Source organism: Triplophysa rosa, linkage group LG11 (assembly GCF_024868665.1).
Source record: "Triplophysa rosa linkage group LG11, Trosa_1v2, whole genome shotgun sequence".
Classification (NCBI taxonomy): Eukaryota; Metazoa; Chordata; class Actinopteri; order Cypriniformes; family Nemacheilidae; genus Triplophysa; species Triplophysa rosa.
The window spans coordinates 17,847,542-17,865,251 of NC_079900.1; the positions used below are offsets into that span (position 1 = coordinate 17,847,542).

At 38.0% G+C, this 17,710-nt stretch overlaps 2 protein-coding genes across 2 annotated transcripts; both read left to right on the plus strand.

Moving 5' to 3' along the window:
* The first annotated feature begins 444 nt into the window (after positions 1-444).
* Positions 445-14,651, plus strand: zc3h7a (zinc finger CCCH-type containing 7A). Its single transcript, XM_057346668.1, has 23 exons — positions 445-559; positions 1,397-1,495; positions 1,831-1,870; positions 1,947-2,144; positions 3,169-3,327; positions 3,406-3,486; positions 3,697-3,750; positions 3,829-3,868; positions 3,958-4,256; positions 4,376-4,601; positions 4,887-4,924; positions 5,010-5,181; positions 5,288-5,443; positions 5,889-6,094; positions 7,205-7,305; positions 7,991-8,172; positions 8,243-8,307; positions 8,400-8,536; positions 8,639-8,744; positions 9,093-9,201; positions 12,435-12,568; positions 12,983-13,146; positions 13,786-14,651. Exons 2-23 carry the CDS (start codon positions 1,428-1,430, stop codon positions 13,973-13,975), a joined length of 2,925 nt encoding a protein of 974 aa, XP_057202651.1. The 5' UTR covers positions 445-559; positions 1,397-1,427; the 3' UTR covers positions 13,976-14,651.
* A 161-nt stretch (positions 14,652-14,812) lies between these two features.
* LOC130562109 (peroxynitrite isomerase THAP4-like) lies at positions 14,813-17,452 on the plus strand. Its single transcript, XM_057346946.1, has 2 exons — positions 14,813-15,106; positions 16,308-17,452. Exons 1-2 carry the CDS (start codon positions 14,899-14,901, stop codon positions 16,625-16,627), a joined length of 528 nt encoding a protein of 175 aa, XP_057202929.1. The 5' UTR covers positions 14,813-14,898; the 3' UTR covers positions 16,628-17,452.
* The last annotated feature ends 258 nt before the right edge of the window (positions 17,453-17,710 follow it).

The following is a 17,710-nucleotide window of genomic DNA, read 5'->3' on the forward strand; positions in this document are numbered from 1 at the left end:
GAGCCTATAGATACACTCGTGTTGTTTTATAGCTAACATTTATAACTTTTGTCGCCTTTAAATGATAAGGTTCTGCATTCTGAGCAGACCTTTTAAAAAAGTCCCAAAATGTACACAACGTAAAGAAAAAACATCACATGTTAATGAGTTGTCACAGAATATAAATAGGCTATGTGAATAACAAATTTTTGACAAAAATGTCCAATTTCAATACGTTTTGTCTTCGGTGCATATATATATAAAGTGATTGAAAGCCTCCGTCCTCGTTTACTCTCGTTTTGTGGAAAACGATTTTCATCCATAATCCAAATTTCTCTCGTGAAAGGAGTAAAAACATGAAGTCATGACAGAATTTGACTGCGCTGTTTGCATTGATGACGAACGCTGTTGTGGAGCGCGCTCAACAGGGGGCGCTCTGACCATCTTCAACTATTCACCAAAAAAGTGAACAAGACGTGTGGATCACGTTGCCCATAGATGAGACTGATTGAGATACACATGAAAACATACGCGTTTGTACGGAGACCTTTATTTCCTACTGATTACAATTATCTTTAAGGTGAGTTTTTACAGACAACAACATACATGTTCGCGTACGTACGAAGGCTGTTTCAGCTGGTCTTGTGGCCACAGCTGCGCGGGTAAAATGCTACCGCGCTAGTCTACCTAGCGACTGTCCAGTGTCCGTGTAACGTTAGCACAATAGGTTGCATGGCCATCCGTCAAGCTAACACACAACTACATACATACATCAGTCCTAGTTTCATCAAAAACAGCCCACATACATTCGTTGCCATTTTAGCACAAGTTAAAGAAAAAAAAAACGTTTAAATTATATAACTTGGGAAGGTGTTGGCTAGGCAAGCGACCTGTCTCAAACATTGGTGAGATACTTATCTTAACAGTTTATTTAGGGATCCAATAGGGGTTTATATTACCAAAGGTATTGTTTGAACGATAATGTGACGTCCTAAACTGCCGTCTAGGTCGTTTTAAACGCAAATGCAGTGATTCTTTGGCGCTGTTGCGTTAAAATACAGATTTTCCTAATGGGCTGCGTCAGAAGTTTCCACAAGTCACCGTCAGACGCCGCCTCGCATACTTTGGGATGAAGTGGTTGACGCATATCTAGAACGTCGGGCTAAAGTTGAGGAAGTGTGTTGTTTTGCTACGTTGTCGTGTTGTGCATCGCGCCATGTTGATTGTTGTTAATATCGCCAACCCGTTGTGAGAAAGCTGCTGGATTGAGGCGTTGTTAGATGCGCTTGTTAAACAGAGCGGAACAGGAAGGATTTTCCATAAAAGGATTCCGCCACAGGACGCATTTGAAAAATCTGATGCTCTTTTAAATCTGTCTGCTGTCGTGTGACCTGTCTGTATATCGAAATATTCGCAGGTGAGAACAAAACCGAGTCTCGCACGGGAAGATGTCAGTCACATCACAGGACCGAAGAAGCCGGTGGCAGGACATTGAAGAGGGACTGAAGTTTATTCAGTAGGGTTTCTGCTTTTAAACGTCTTCATATGAACTGAAATGACTTTGATAATAAAGTATAGACTGTCAAGGGATTCACTTTGGGTTGTAGGTGGGGGAAAATGAGGGGAAATAGCGCAAATAGTTGGAGCTTGACGTCATTTAACGTTGGCGGTATTTTGAAATATGAATGTAAATGCAATTCAAACAGGGTGCCACTTTATATCTAGGTAGAGCTCATTTTTCTTGCTTTCATAACAAATTGGTGTTTTTTTTGGTAGTTGTTGTTGAATATTTTCTTGAACTTAAGTCACATTGTATGTTAATGCCATTACATTCCAATCGTTCTTTGTTAGGTCCACCTTGCCTTTTCATGGCACTCAGGAGCAGTACGAGGTTTGTTGCTCGCGTTCATAGAAATAATGCAGCCGTTGAAGTTCTTGAATACATATTTATCCATTCGTTCCTCCAGGAATTCATTAAGGCTCTTGTGAGAAATCTGTTCGCCGAGGGAAATGACGTGTTCCTTGAAGGCGAATGGGCGAAATCTGTTGAATTACACACAGAGGCCTTAAACATAGCGGAGTATGCAGAATCGGAGGATATCGGCACCTCTCAAGAGATAAAGGAGAAGCTTCACGCTAACCGTGCCGCATCCTACTTAAACATTGTAAGTAGGGCTGTCACGATTATGAAATTTGGCTGACGATTAATTGTCTAATAAATCATTGCGATTATGACGATTAATTGTCTGTTTTAGAGCTTTGACTTTTAATTCTCATACATTTTTTATTCAGCTTTGAAACGACCATATTGTTCTGAATATAAAGACTATGTTCTTTTTCTTGGAAATACGTAGGAAAAAATTGGGTCATCGTACATAAGGTTTAGGCTTTTACCTGTCAATAATACAACCGCCAAATACTTGTAAATGAAGTAAATTGATCAGGAGTGAATTGAAGCCATTAAAATGCTATCAGTCATAGAAAAGCTTCTAGTCCGTTTTTTTCTCACTTGCAAGACTACAATAAAAGTTTACTTCTATGTTAATGAGATTTTGGTAGTCTGGTTTTCAATATTAATTTGTACTGCAGGTTATTTTGATGGTATATGCTTTAGTTTTTTTTAAAGTGATTGTGTTGTAGTGGTACATTTTACAAGTATTACCATGCTTTAGTAACCATATACACTAAAATATGCAATATGCAGATGCAGTACAGCTCCCCCTAGTGTCTTCTATAGAGATCTGAAACCATCGCGATGAGACGATTATTTAATAATCGTGGCCGCCCTAATTGTAAGATTATACGTTCTTTGTTTTCCATATGTAAGGGATAATCCACGGCTAGCACGACGTGGAGGCCAAGAACCACCCGATGCGAAGCCTCCGCAAAGTGCATTAAAATCCTTTAATGCTCGGCTAGCCATGGAGCTTATACCATGGTCAGTTGCCAAGTTAAAGCTTTTATTGACGTTTACAGTGTCATTTTTGATCAGACAGACAGTTATTTTCATCAGTTAAATTCAAATGTTGAACAAGCGGACTGGAACTACTTGTGCATAAAACGGTTTTAATGCACACCTTCCAGCCAATCAGAATCGAGAATTCAAACAGGCCATGGTATAAAGCGAATTATTGTCCCGGCTGGTTTGTTAATGCACCGTAATGCGTTTGTTTGTGGTAACTGATGCAGGGGCTGCATGATCAAGCCCTGGAAGACTGTGAAAAAGCTCTTCAGCTGAACGAAGGCAACTACAGAGCACTTTACCGGAAAGCTCGGTGTCTGAAAGAACTGGGAAAACATCAGGCGGCGTATGACGCTGTGGCTAAATGCTCGATGGCAGTGCCTCAGGTCAGTGCACTTTACTATGGAGATTTATTGAAATAGTTTATGGATAGATTAGTTCTTTACATTGAATTTTTGTTGCAGGATGCTCACGTGATTGAAATGACACAGGAGCTCGCCAAAATGTTGGGCCTGAAAATCCGTAAGCCTTATGTGAGAAGCAAGGTAAAATTCATGTTTTTCAGAACAAAAACCAAAAAAAGCACACGTACACATTAAGAGCGAATTTGTGTTTTAAGACCTAGAAAATAGATGTGAGCGATAAACGTGAAGTATAAGCCAAAAACTACAAGAAAATTGTGATTTTTAATAATCATCCCACAAGTTTGCACTAGAAAAATTGTAACTCGTTCTCTTTGGGGTTTTTTCACACAGCCTGCCTTGAATGTTTTGCCTGGCACAAGTCTATCAGGAGCTGGAAATGATAAGGTAAAACTTATCAAGGTCATGCACACAGTGTCTCAAAAAGTAGAAATGTCCTCACAAAGTTTCTTTGTTTCCTAACAGCATTCTCAAAGCTCTGCCTCTGTGGAATATATTGAAATGGGTACGTCAGTGTTTTTCACATACGGTAGTTTTTCACAATGTATTATTTGCAGCATATATTTTGCATCTAATTTATGCTTCATTGCATAGAACTGGGCTCGTCTGTACAGGGTTTGGAAGGCTCAGTCAGCATGCCGGTGTGTTCTACTGTAAATGAGAATATTGAGGTAGAGTCTCAGCCTATGGTCGGCGTAATCTCACCACAGATCATTCCAGTTGAATCCTATAACCCAGAGCCTGTTCCATTGCCCATGCACATGCCCCTGGTTAATGGAACCAGACACACTGACTCTTACACAACAGAGACCCGTTTGGACTATGATACAGATATTATTGGGGATGATCTGGATGAGCTGTTGGACAGAGCAAGTCCTCCCGAGCCTTCTTTGGTAAGCTTCAGAACCACATTTTTGGTCCCAAGCCCAAAGGTTTGATGCAGATGAGTGTACAAATAATCAGCTAAAGCAAGAATTTGTTGTAATACTTTTTCTTATCTTATCTCAACAAGGATATTCCCACAGTAGATGGACCTATTCCTTTACCCACCAGTATTGCTGTCAGTAGTTCCCTGCAAAATCCTCTCCTCATGCCCTCCCATCTGAGTAACCCGTTTATGACCGTAAATTTGCCCGCCCCCTACCACAAAACAATTTCATCTTATTCTTTTGGTCTGGACACATTTTCCTCACCGTTGGATTCGTTGGATAATTTGTCAATTTCAGAGTCTCAAACAGGTATGTTGACTCTTGAGTGTAAAATTATGCCGCACCTGCAAAATGATGGACGAATTGAGAAAATCGTAGGCGTTATGATTTAAAAGGTGTGATTTTTGTGGTGAATCATTTGTGCCTCATTATGACCTCATATTTAGATCACATCATTTTTTAAAAAATCCTAATAAAGTTACTGGCTAACTTATGATCCCCTAATTTATGCTTGGTGTTAATAAAGAAATTTCAATTGGGTATTTGTGTTTTTTGCTTATAAATTCTGATTTCTCTTTTTGAATCTCAAAAAAGGGCCAGATAAAGGTTTTAGCCAGCATCATTTCATGTCGGTAAGAGGTTATTTTCCCCGTGGTTAACGTTTTCATAAAAATTCAGCCTTTCTTTTCTTTAAAAGTCAGCTTTTTGCTCTTTCAGCTGGCCAACAGTGACATGTCCGTGTCAAGCATTCCACCCATCGGGATGGGTTTCAGCACATCCGACGGGCCGTACGCACAGCATTATCCCCCGCAGCTGGATCTTGCCAAGAACCCACTTGCTGATAGCCACGATTTCAAACAAGCATGTACTTCATGCTACATTAAAACTGGTAAGCATTAATCAATCATGCAGGAGCGTTGCTAGGCAGCGGCTGCGAACGCCGTCTTTTTGAAGCCACAGGTTTTGCAGTGTTATTAATCACCTGGTGTCCACAGGACCTGGAGTACTGGATTACAGCTACCATCCAGAGGACCACAAATGCAAAAAAGATTTGCTGCTGGGGAGACGTAAGCATGATGAGCTCCCAACGTGGAAGCTTATTCGCCCGAGACCCAAAAACCAGTACATGGGTCCTTTTTATGTTTGCAAAGGTAATTGTTTGTGGCTTTTCTGCTTTTGTGACATTTACACCTATGCATTTAGGTAGACGCTTAAATCTAAAGAGACTTGCATTTAAGGTATACAGTTTTTATCAGTGTATGTTCCCTGGTAATCAAACCCTTGACTGCTGTGCTGTTAGCAAAATGCTCTGATTATTCAAGTGATAGTTCACCCAACAATGAAAATTCTGTCATTATTTACTTACCCTCTTGTCATTTCAAACCTGTATGAACCACCCATTCACTACTATTGTAGGGACACAAATCACAAAAAAGTGAATGGGGGACAGTTAACAACATTCTTCAAAATATATTATTCTGCTCTGCGGAAGAAAGAAAGTCACAGGTTTGAAATGGCAAGAGGTGCGTAAATTTTTGGGTGAATTGTCACTTTAACTGAATGCACCTAAACTTTTTGTAAACTGTTGTTTTATAGATGTAGCAATTGGGGAAGAATGCAAATATCTTGGACACTGTACCTTTGCTTACTGCCAAGAGGAAATTGATGTTTGGACGCTGGAACGCAAAGGCTTCATTTGTAGAGACAATCTGTGCGATCCACATGGACCTAGACCTAAAATCAATTTGACCGTTCCAAAAATCCTACAGGAGCACCATGGGATATTTATGTTCCTCTGTGAGGTAAACCGCACCTTTTCTTTCAAATGGTTTGCTTGGAACAGATGGAACGATCAGCTAACACCTAAACAGTAACTGATCAATTTAAGGGACATTTTAATGTTATGAATTAGAGAAAATTTGTTTTTCTGTAGCTAAACTGACATCTAAAACACTTCCCAGGATTAGAGTTTTCCGTATAAATACGGATTTCCGTATTTTTTGACCTCGCTGGGATCACCCGCCCAAATGGCATAAATTCTATTTATTTTAATTTGTGACGGGGTGAGGGATCGGGGATGTGTGCGTAGTCATCATACAGCAAGAGTCCGTGAAAAATAGACACCAAACACAGCTGTTTTGGCACTCAAAAAAAATCTATAAACGGAGAATAAAATAGGCCATTCTGCAATTTAATGGCTTGAAACAATACAAATGGCCGATCTAGTCATGGTCTAATATAAACGCGTTGAAGTCTCTACTGAATGCATACATTTCAATGAACTAAAACCGCAACATGCAGTGTTTGCAAATACCTTTATTACATGCGGACAAAAGCCGTAGATGCGCCATTTAGTGGCTGTGTACGGAAGTCTCTTGAGGCCACAGTATTCTTTTCTTGTGTTCAATTATTGTTTAAATTTTATTGTAATCAGCAATAATTCATTAAAGTAGGTTTAATATAAACTACTTAAGGGGAGCCATTTGTTAATGCCATCTTATTTGACATTAGAATAAGATATTTGCACAAAGCATCAACCTATTATTAAATATTGTTTAGGTGACTGTTAAACCAATAAACATTTGAACTGATATTTCCAAAATTGCCAGTCAGAATTAGTTAATTATAATAGTTTATTTTTGTGTTGCTAAGTGAAAAAGATCTATTTTTGCCATCCATCCAACAGTTGCCTGTTTTTAAACATGTAACATTTAATTAGTAACATTAAAGACTAATTATTTTTTAAGGGGGATTGGGGTTGGGAGAGGGTGTGTGCAGTTTTCTTCTTTTTTTGACCTTGGTTGAACGCATGCCTGCACTTCATTGCATCATTAAACTAGAACGACCGGTTTTCTAATGAAATTCCAGTTTGTTCATAGGGAAGCACAACTAACATGTGACTTGCTCTGTAGGTTTGCTTTGATCACAAACCCAGAATAATCAGCAAAACCAATAAGGACAACCCCGGTCTATGCTCGCACCCTGTGACAAAGCATGCATTTGAGGAAAAGAAGTAAGCATCTCTTCTTGTGTGCTTTACAGTGAACGGAGTGACTCTGAATAAATCGCTACACTGCAAATGAATCATTTTCTTGGTATTTTTGTCCTGCTTTCTAGTACGAATATGTAAAGTTATTCATTCAAGCTGCATGTACTTGAGAAACAAAATAACCTGAGATATAAAGTTTTATTTTCTAAAAAATTGTCAAAATGTTCCTTTTTTATAACTATAAATATTAATAATATAAATCATTAAAATACATTTTTTCTATTCCCACCGTAGGACACATGTATGGTTTATTTGTCAACTACCGATGTGTATGTCATTTGCCAAAGGACAAAAATACTAAGAATACATTTGAATTCTGATGTTTTGTTTTATTTATATACACGTTATGCATGTGTATACATAATGGAGTCTGCAAACTGTATCCGTTTCCATTTTTAGAGCAGAACACTACATTTACGTTTTTTCATATAGCAGATGCTTCTGTCCAAAGCGACTAACAAATGAGAGAGCTTTTAACTTTAACCTCAGTGCTATTGTGTTACATTGGTGCAAATACATTGTGTTCATCAGTCACAGTAGTGTATTCCTGGGATATGTCAAAAGCGTCTTTTTTGAATGTCTGCTGTTTAGCCTAGTGCTATGTCAGATCTCGTTAATAACTGATATCTGTTATTGCTGTATTTCTCAGGTGCCTTGTGCATATTTTGAAGGATAAAACCGTTAAGTACTCCAAAATTCGTCCCTACCACATTGCAGGCCAAATGGATTTGTGTAGGCACGAGGTACGTTACGGCTGCCAGCGTGAGGATTCCTGCTTTTACGCCCACAGCCTCATCGAGCTTAAAGTGTGGATGATGCAGAGTGAACAAGGTGACGTTCTCACATCTCATGAGATATAAGACATCAGGGCTGACAGAAACACTAAACCATTTGTTTTCAGGCATCTCGCATGAAAATATTGTTCTGGAGTCCCAGAAATATTGGAATATGAACGCTGCTCCTCAGGTAGACTATATATATATATAATGACCCACAGACGTGTACTCATGTTTCTGTGAATGGTCTCTTGGAAATTCTTTTTTGTGGCAAACTCACAGGAGCTCCCTGCAACCCTGCGCAGATTTGGCCCGCCCAACCTAAAGATGCAGTTTGTATGCGGTCAGTGTTGGAGAAACGGCCAAGTCATCGAGCCAGACAAAAACAAGAAGTATTGCAGTGCCAAGGCGAGGCATCCGTGAGTCCCTTTTGTATGTTAACTTGCTAAACTGCTGTTATAAGTTTAATCTTGTGCAAATGTCTGATAGTATTTCCTTCTTTGTCACTTCCTGTTGACCAGTTGGTCTAAAGAGAGACGGGTGGTGCTGATTAGCTCAGTTGAACGGAAGAAGTGGACCACAGTTCGATCTCTCCCAACAAAAAAGCCTGTTCCTCTGCAGTTTGAAGTAAGTGTAATGTTTTGTGTGACTCAGTCTGAAATCCAGGCTTAAGTTTACAAATCTTATGTTGAGATAACAAGCATCAAAGTTTGATTACTACCATTGATTACATTATGATTTCAATGTTTAACATGGCCTTAGTTAATATTAGAAATACCAAGGTTATATTTTTTACAGAATGTTCTTTATATTATGTCGGATGATTTTATGTAGAAAACAATAAATCACACAAAAAAGACTTTGGTTAGGTTTCTACAGACTGGGTCTCATTTGACAAGAGTAATGTAATCAAATTTTTGTTTTGTTTTTAATAATATTGTCTCTGCAATAATCATGATTTTTATGCTTGTTTAGATTTGCATGCATGTGGCAGCTGGTAAAAAATGTCAGTACATTGGTAACTGCACATTTGCGCACAGCACAGAGGAGAGAGATTTGTGGACCTTCATGAAGGAGAACAATAGTAAGTTTATCATGCTTTGGACTAGCAAACCCTTAAAGTTACTAGAACATCATTTACATACAGGAACCTATATGTACATTTATCATTCACCTATAGGAATGCACTGCAAAATATATATCATTTACTGCTTTCTTTTTTCCTCTTTTTTTGTGTGTAGTAAAGCTTTACTGTTCATTATTTTTGTGCTATGGCCAAAAACCAGAAGTGGACAGTAACGAAGTAAATTTACTGTATACTTAAGTAGTGTTGTCAAAAATATCGATATTTCGATAAGTATCGATACCGAAGAATCTGAAACGGTTCCAATACCCATGTCCCACGTATCGATATCAGCTGCGCGTTCCCGCTCTCTTTCTCTTTTCCGACAGTGAGTTAACACACACTGCACGTGAACGCATAACAACAGAGCCCCGCCTCCTCTCACAGACTTGACTCGTTTGCGGCAGTTAAATAGTGTTTATGTTAGAAAAGATGGCCAGTCTCAGTAAAACATCTGGCGTGGTGCACGCTCGTTACGCTTCCCGTGTTTACCATCGCGATCCATGTATGTGCGCTGATCAATAATTTTATCCACTCGTTTCATTCGCCCTGGTTATATGTTGTTCATGTTAGTACAGAGTCTCCGCAACAGTTCTCATGTTTAATGCACGCGTTTCTGTCTTTATGTGCGCTCATCAATGATTTCATCCACTCGTCTCGTTCGCTCCGGTTAATTTGATGTTTGAAATAATGCTGGTGCGAGTAAAGTCTCCGCAACAGTTCTCGCGTGTGATACACGATAGCGCTCTATGTGTGTGCGCTGTTCAATGATTTCATCCACTCGTCTCATTCGCTCCGGTTAAAAGTTGTTAATGTTAGAAAGATGCGGAGTCTCTGCAACAGTTCTTGCGTTTAAGTTTGTGTTTCTGTCTATATGTGCGCTGATCAATGATTAGGCTACAGTATGGGCCTATGCGAATAAAAGCCAATTTAGCCAAATAAAAATGTAGGCTATTAACTAACATTAACGAACAATGAATGAGCAATACATTTGTTGAAGTATTTATTAATCTCTTTTAAATGTTAGTTAAAAAATACAACTATTTATGTAAGCTCCCCTGTTGAAAAATCCAGTATATGCTGGGTAAGGTATGTTTTGATCGATGCTGGTTTGATCTTAAACCAGCTAAGAACCATCTTAAATCAGCATATGACCATCTTAAACCAGCACACGAACAGTTTAAACCAGCACAAACCAGCAAACCAGCAGCAAAACATACAAAACCAGCATAGGCTGGTTTTTTCAACAGGGTCTGGTCCATTAATACTGACAAATACAACTTTGATTTTAAATAGTAAATGTATTCGTAAAATTATTTATTAATTGTTAATCTAATGTTAATGTAAAAATATATACCTCATTGTCTAGTCTTGTTCAATTTAACTTCAAATAAAATTTAAAAAGGCCTATATTGCTATTGCTTATTAGGGCCTTATTGCTATGGCAGTTTATTCCCCATGGTATCGAATATCGATATTTTTTTAGGTATTGAATCGAAGTTAGAAATTCCAGTATCGTGACAACACTATACTTAAGTACACTTTTTGAGTATCTGTACTTTACTTAAGTATTATTTTTTCTGAGTACTTGTACTTCAACTTCACTACATTTGAAAGACAAATATCATACTTTTTACTCCACTACATTTATAAAAAGGTCCAAAAGTAGAAAATGGTTTCTATGCAGCGGGGTTTCCTGTGTGCGCAGTTTATCTGGCTTGCGATCTGCCAGGACCTTTTACTGTTGCCAAGTATTTCAGTTTTTCTAAGCTTTGAATGGCCATTTGGCGGAATTTTTTACGCAAATCTGGCAACTCTGGGATCTTCCCCGCTAAACTAATGTAAACGTAGGCGCTGCTACACCATTGTTAGCGCTCTAAAAAGGCAAATAGAACAATAAAAGACGAAAAATGTTAAAGTGTAGTTTAATCATCTGTGGATTACGATCAGTCAAATATCGTAGAAACATTGTCATGAAAATGATCGGCTAAACGGTAAATAAGCATCACATACACCTTGAGCTACGCGTGCGTGTTAACTTCTGATCTGCTGCTGTATCATTTAATGCGATTTGGAAAATGAATGATGTTTTTACTGAAGTAACTATAGTTGAAGTATTCCTGTTGAAATAAAAACAATAGAATCCTGCCCAAAATACAACATAAAATGTAATGATTTAATGGTTATAATGGGACTTGTACTATGGATACTTGTTGTCTACTTATATGTGATGGATTCTATTGGTGGGATGGTAAATCCTATTGGAATAAAACCCAAAACACACTACAAAGAGGAATTTTAAAAATTCTAATTCAAAAATTCATTGTTTTTTTCAGCAGGGATGGTATTTGCAGTAAAACCACAGTATCCGCAAATTTGCCGTTTTCTATATATAGGAACCATACTCCAAGTAAGCTATTTTTAGTAAAACCACAGCAACTAAACATACCATAGTTTCATTATATACTAGCTATAGTTTATGTTTGTAGTTAAATTATGGTAATACAAATGGTAATCAATCCAACAAACACATGGCTTCTACACTTGACTATTTACAAGAACCTTACTACTTACTGGTAAATTGCTGCTAAAACTGGTAAAGGGAATATACAAAATAAAAGAACACTGCTCATAAATACATATAGGCCTAGGGGGCTAATGAGGATAATTAGGCTAAATGATCATACAGGATTATATCTAAACTGAACATATATGTGCTAAACATATAAAGCTCTTAAAGGAGTTGCTCACTGCAAATGACTATGGAAAGTCAATGGGGGCAAATTGTGAAGTGAACTACTCCTTTATACCACTGATACTGTGAGATACTCAGTGTATTCAGTAGGTTGCTTCAGAGGCACAAGGTATACGACAATAAAACAATGCACAACTGACATAAAGGAAATTTACTTTTAATACTTGAGTACTTTTAAAAGCACGTACTTCTGTACTTTTACTTAAGTAAGAATCTGTCTTTACAACTTTTACTTGTAGTGGAGTAATATTTGACCAGTAGTATCTGTACTGTCACTCAAGTAAGGAAGTTGAGTACTTCGTCCACCTCTGCCAAAAACTAAATATATTATGGGTAATGTTCAAGTTTGACATTTTTTTATATAAAGTTCAGATTTGTGTTTGGAACATCAAACAGTGTAAAAGATGTTTGCATGCTTAATGATCATTTGTGTTTGTAGTTTCAGACATGGAACAGCTGTATGAGATGTGGCTACAGTCTCAGAGGCCAGGCTGGAGTGAGGAGACCTTCAACAGTTCTCTGAGGGAGAATGGCAAACAGATTCACATGCCCACAGATTATGCTGAGGAAGTGGTATGAAAACATGTTATCAAAATACAAGTTTTGTTTTGTTTTTCTGTACGATTGCTTGATCTTAGTCTGTGCTTTTTCTTTTTTAATTTATATCGAACATTTTATTTTTTATTTTAAATTATTTGATTTGTGATTATTCATTTTAAAAAGTAACACGCCACCCAAAGATTAAAGTTCTGTCAGTATTTAATCACCCTCAAGTTGTTCCAAATCTGTATCATTTTTTTGTTTTGCTGAACACAAGTAAAGAAAATAAATGTATACAGGTTGGGAACAATTTGAGGGTTTGTAATTCATGACAGAATTTCATTTTTGGGTGAACTATCACTTTAATTCCATAATTTCCCATCCTCACACCATAAATTGCTTCCTAACCAGAATCTTTATAACCAAAATGATTTTGTTTTTTTTTAGGCTGGAAACCATTGTTGGTTGTGTGGGAAAAACTGCAACAGCGACAAGCAGTGGCAACAGCACATCACCTCCGAGAAGCATAAAGAGCGGGTGTTCAACTCTGAAGATGATCAGAGCTGCTGGCAGTATCGCTTCCCCACTGGCACTTTCAAAGTCTGCGAGCGGTGAGTCGAAACGTTATGGAGCGAAAATTGTGCCTAAACTTAACAAACAAATCCTGGACGATCACATTTGTGAGAAAATCTGGACGATCACATTTGTGAGAAAATCTGGACGATCACATTTGTGAGAAAATCTGGACGTCACATTTGTGAGAAAATCTGGACGTCACATTTGTGAGAAAATCTGGACGTCACATTTGTGAGAAAATCTGCACGGTCACATTTGTGAGAAAATCTGGACGTCACATTTGTGAGAAAATCTGGACGTCACATTTGTGAGAAAATCTGCACGGTCACATTTGTGAGAAAATCTGCACGGTCACATTTGTGAGAAAATCTGCACGGTCACATTTGTGAGAAAATCAAGCTGAGAGAATCTCATAAAAAGGTGAGACTTAAACACAGTACATTTACATGTTACACCTTTGCATTTTCTCTCGAATTGCATTATGTATTTGTAAAACGCTTTCTGTTTGTTTCAGAGTTTAGTTTCTTTTGCAAAAAAGGTTGCATTTGTTTGCAAAACGCTGGATTTGTTTGTTAAGTTTAGGCACAATTTTCGCTCCATGAAACGTCAGTCAGAAACGTTTGAGACAGGTTGAGGTGGTGTCAATGCTAACGGATGGGTTTCGATCTTTTTAGGTTCCTTAAGGTCACCTGCACGGAGGGGGAACTCTGTAAGCTGGCACATGGAGAGGAGGAGTTGAAAGAATGGAGGGACAGACGGGAATTTCTTTTGATGAAACTTGCCAAAGCCCGTAAAGATCACTTAATAGCACCAAATGATGATGACTTTGGCAAATATAGTTTTCTGCTTAAAGATATTATGTAATGTTTTAATTAATTTGACAGTTAACGCGAGGTGTTCTGGAAGTAAAATGTCTTGGGTTCAGTATTGAATCGGGCGAGCATGGTGTAGCTCTCCGTGGTGGATGAGACGATGCTCCTAGATTTTCGTGAAAGCACAGAGCTGGCCTTGTGTTCTGAGTAATCACGGCTTTGTTGCTTTTATCACCGGTTACAGTCAATGCACCTTCGCCTTTTTATGTTTCTGTTCTTAACTAGCACACAGAGGATCACCTTTCAGGGACTGGAATTCGGATTTTGTTATGGAGACCTCAAGCGGTAGGTATGACAGGAGGTGTATTAAGAGGCATGTTGAGAAACTCCTGAGATTCCCATGGAATGTTTACGCCACAGAATGCTGTCTCCGCTTGTTTGTTCTTTTTTTATTTTCTATTTGGCCCTGTATCTCTGTTCTTTAAATGAGTAGGTTGTATGAGTGTTGTTTGTTGGTTTTATACGGACCAACGTAAACACAACGTTTTTTTCTCATCTGTTGTTTCTGAGAGAAAAATTGTATTAGAGAAAAGATACCATCTGTGTGTATTAATAAAGGATTTAAAGAGTGAAGGTTTATGTCAAGAACCGTTTTGACCACAAAAGGGATGTTGGAAAAGCGATTACCTGCTAACTGCACTTCTGTGATGATAATAAATGCATTCTGCATCGACTCTGGTGTTAGTTACTTTTTATACAATGAAAATGCCCTGGTTACAAAACTATTTTAAAATTGAAGTTGAAGCAGTCGCACATCTCGCGGTACTTGACGTCATACACTGATCGTTGTGCGCAGCACCGCCTACGGGTTTTTGCAGTGACGCACCTGCCTTTTAGGACCACCCACTGAAGGGCAACAACCCTTTGTTTCGCTGCCCGCCAGTTATTTTAGAAACGTTTTTTCTTTTAACCAAAATGCCGGACAGCTGTTGTTCGGTCGGATGCACGAACAGGCGAGGAGACAAACCCGGGTTGTGCTTCTACAGAATTCCGTCGGAGAGAGAAAATCCGGAGAGGAGGAGATTGTGGATTTGTGCTATCAGACGCGCCTTCGTCCCGGAAGAGGGCAAAGAATGGCAACCGTCAAAGTACACAAGACTTTGCAGCGAACATTTCATCAAAGGTAAGCACAAATAAACATCGAGTATTATAGCTGTTTTATAAGTAGTCATTTTATCATCATATAACCGCTCAGACATGATTCGTTTTCGTGCAGAGACGCAACCAATTTAAATGGCCTTATGAGTTAAAGGGATACTTCACCCAAAGATGAAAATTCTGTCATGAATAACTTAACCTCAGGTTGTTCCAAACCTGTATAAAGTAACGTTACTTTGTTCTGCTCGTAAGTTCTTTCTTAAATGTGAACGTAAAGTCGTAGTGAAAAAGACGCGTAGTAACTAATAGCTAGTTTGTAACTAACTCTGTAACGTTACGTTAGTCGGTTGCACCATTGGTCTTGAGGCAGAACGTAGCTAGTAGTTCGTAAGCTCTCCGTAAAGTAATGCGTAGTCGCATAAAATGTGGTTTACCTTCAACAGTCCATTAGCGGCCTTTAAATTTGTGAGAAAAAGTTGCGTTGAAATGTTGTGAATTTCAAAGCGTTCTTGATTTAAACTTATTTCACCTCACACAATAACGGTAAAAATACGTTTTTATTAAATAGAATGGGATACTACCTAATCACTTTCTTATGGCACTAGCAAATGAGTTCGATCCCAGGGGATTGCACATAGTCAGAAACAAATGTATAATGCAATGTAAGTCGCTTTGGATAAAAGCATCTGCCAAATGCATACATGTAAATATAGATGTAAAATCATGAATAACAGGCATTTTATTAAATATTTAAAATAATCAAGATAAATAAACAAATGCGGATTAAAAACAATACAGCCCAATAACATCATAATAAATTACATGTAATATGGGTGATTTCATTTTACTGCCAACCGCCAAAGAAATAAAAAAAGATGATTTTATTTTGACGTGCACAAAACTAGGGTAAGTTGTAACTTACGCACAGCTGGTGCAACCCACCCCAGAACACCAAGGAAGATGTTTGTAAGAATGTCAGTAACCAAACAGATCTCATCCCCCATTCACTGCCATAGTAGGGAAAATAAATACCATGGGAGTCAATGGGGGATGAGATCTGTTTGGTTACTGACATTCTTCTAAATATCTTCCTTTGTGTTTAGCAGAACAAAGACATTTATACAGGTTTGGAACAATCTGAGGGTGCGTAAATGATGACATAATTTTCATTTTCAGCTGAACTATCCCTTTAACACATGTTGGATGTGAACCCACATGTATTATAGGTGCCAAATCTGATGACCCGTCGTCCCCTGACTGGGTACCATCTGTCTTCTCGCAGTCACCAGTCACCAAGAAGAGGAAGAGGAATAAAGATGTGGATAGGTCTGAACAAAGCAAGAGTGAAGAGGAGATAAAGGAGCAGGCTGCAGTGGATGTCCTTCTAAAACTGTCATCAGCGTCACATACTACGAAGTGTAATAACAAAATGTGCAAGGAAAAGATCGCAAGATTACAGAAGGAGTGCATTGACCTCAGGAAGGAAAATCGAAGGCTGAAGGACATTATAAAAACAGGAACATTTAATGAACTGGCTTTAAGATGATGATGAGGTCAAAGCAATGACTTGAATGGCCACATATCATTTTTGAGGCTGCAAATTAATTTCCCACTTTCACTGCTTAGTTGTATCAATCTTCAAGGTCTAGATTACAACTGCTAGTGGAGCGTTAAGAAGCTCCATTGAAGTGTTGACACAAGACTGGTGTCTGACCAAACCGAGCGCTTTAGCCGTTAACACCTATTATATTTAAATAGGTCCTCATAAAAACGTCTCATAAAGAGGTTTTTGGCAACAATTGAGAACAATTTTATCTGTTATTAATATTTTTTGATCCTCTTGTATAGTAATATCTGGAGTCATTATCTTGGGCTTTGTCTTTATAAACCTTGCACAAGTGTTAAATTCTCAAAGTTGAGTTTCAGTTTATACCCCAAGTACAACTATGCAACCTGAATACAAACTGTTTAATACGTCTTTAATAATATATTTCAGTTAAAAGCAAAGATATCAATTGTCCAAAGTTGTGCATCACTTTTGGTTGGGACTGTGCTGCTTCTACCAATTGTGCTACAGGAACAAGGGGTTATTTGATCTAAATTGATTTGGTTATGATATCATAAATACTTAATATCAAAAGGCCACTATTTAATAAAACCATTCATATAAGTTATAACGGTCTCACAAATGCACACAAAACCCAGTCACCAAACAAACATTTATCCAGTAGAATTTTTTTATTGTTCAGTAGAGTCAAAAAACAATGGACACACTGAGTGATATAAGCAATATACTGATCACCCTACTGCTAAAATACCCCCAAGTTAACATGCATGTACTGTCCATCATGTGGATTGCTCTTCTGTAAAGTGAACAACAAATAATTCTCAAATTCACAACAATCAAAGTAAAATGTATGTAACAGTTCCCTACATGACTGTATAAACCATATAAGTAATGTCAATGAAATAATTTTCGCTGCATATTCTAGTTGTGGCTACCTGTGTAAAGGCCTGATTGTTCATTTTGTTTAATAAATTTCAATAGACAACATGGTCACTATATAAAAATAAATCACTTCTTTTTTTTCTTCTCAAATGTACAAATGGCAAACATTGCGGTGACGCA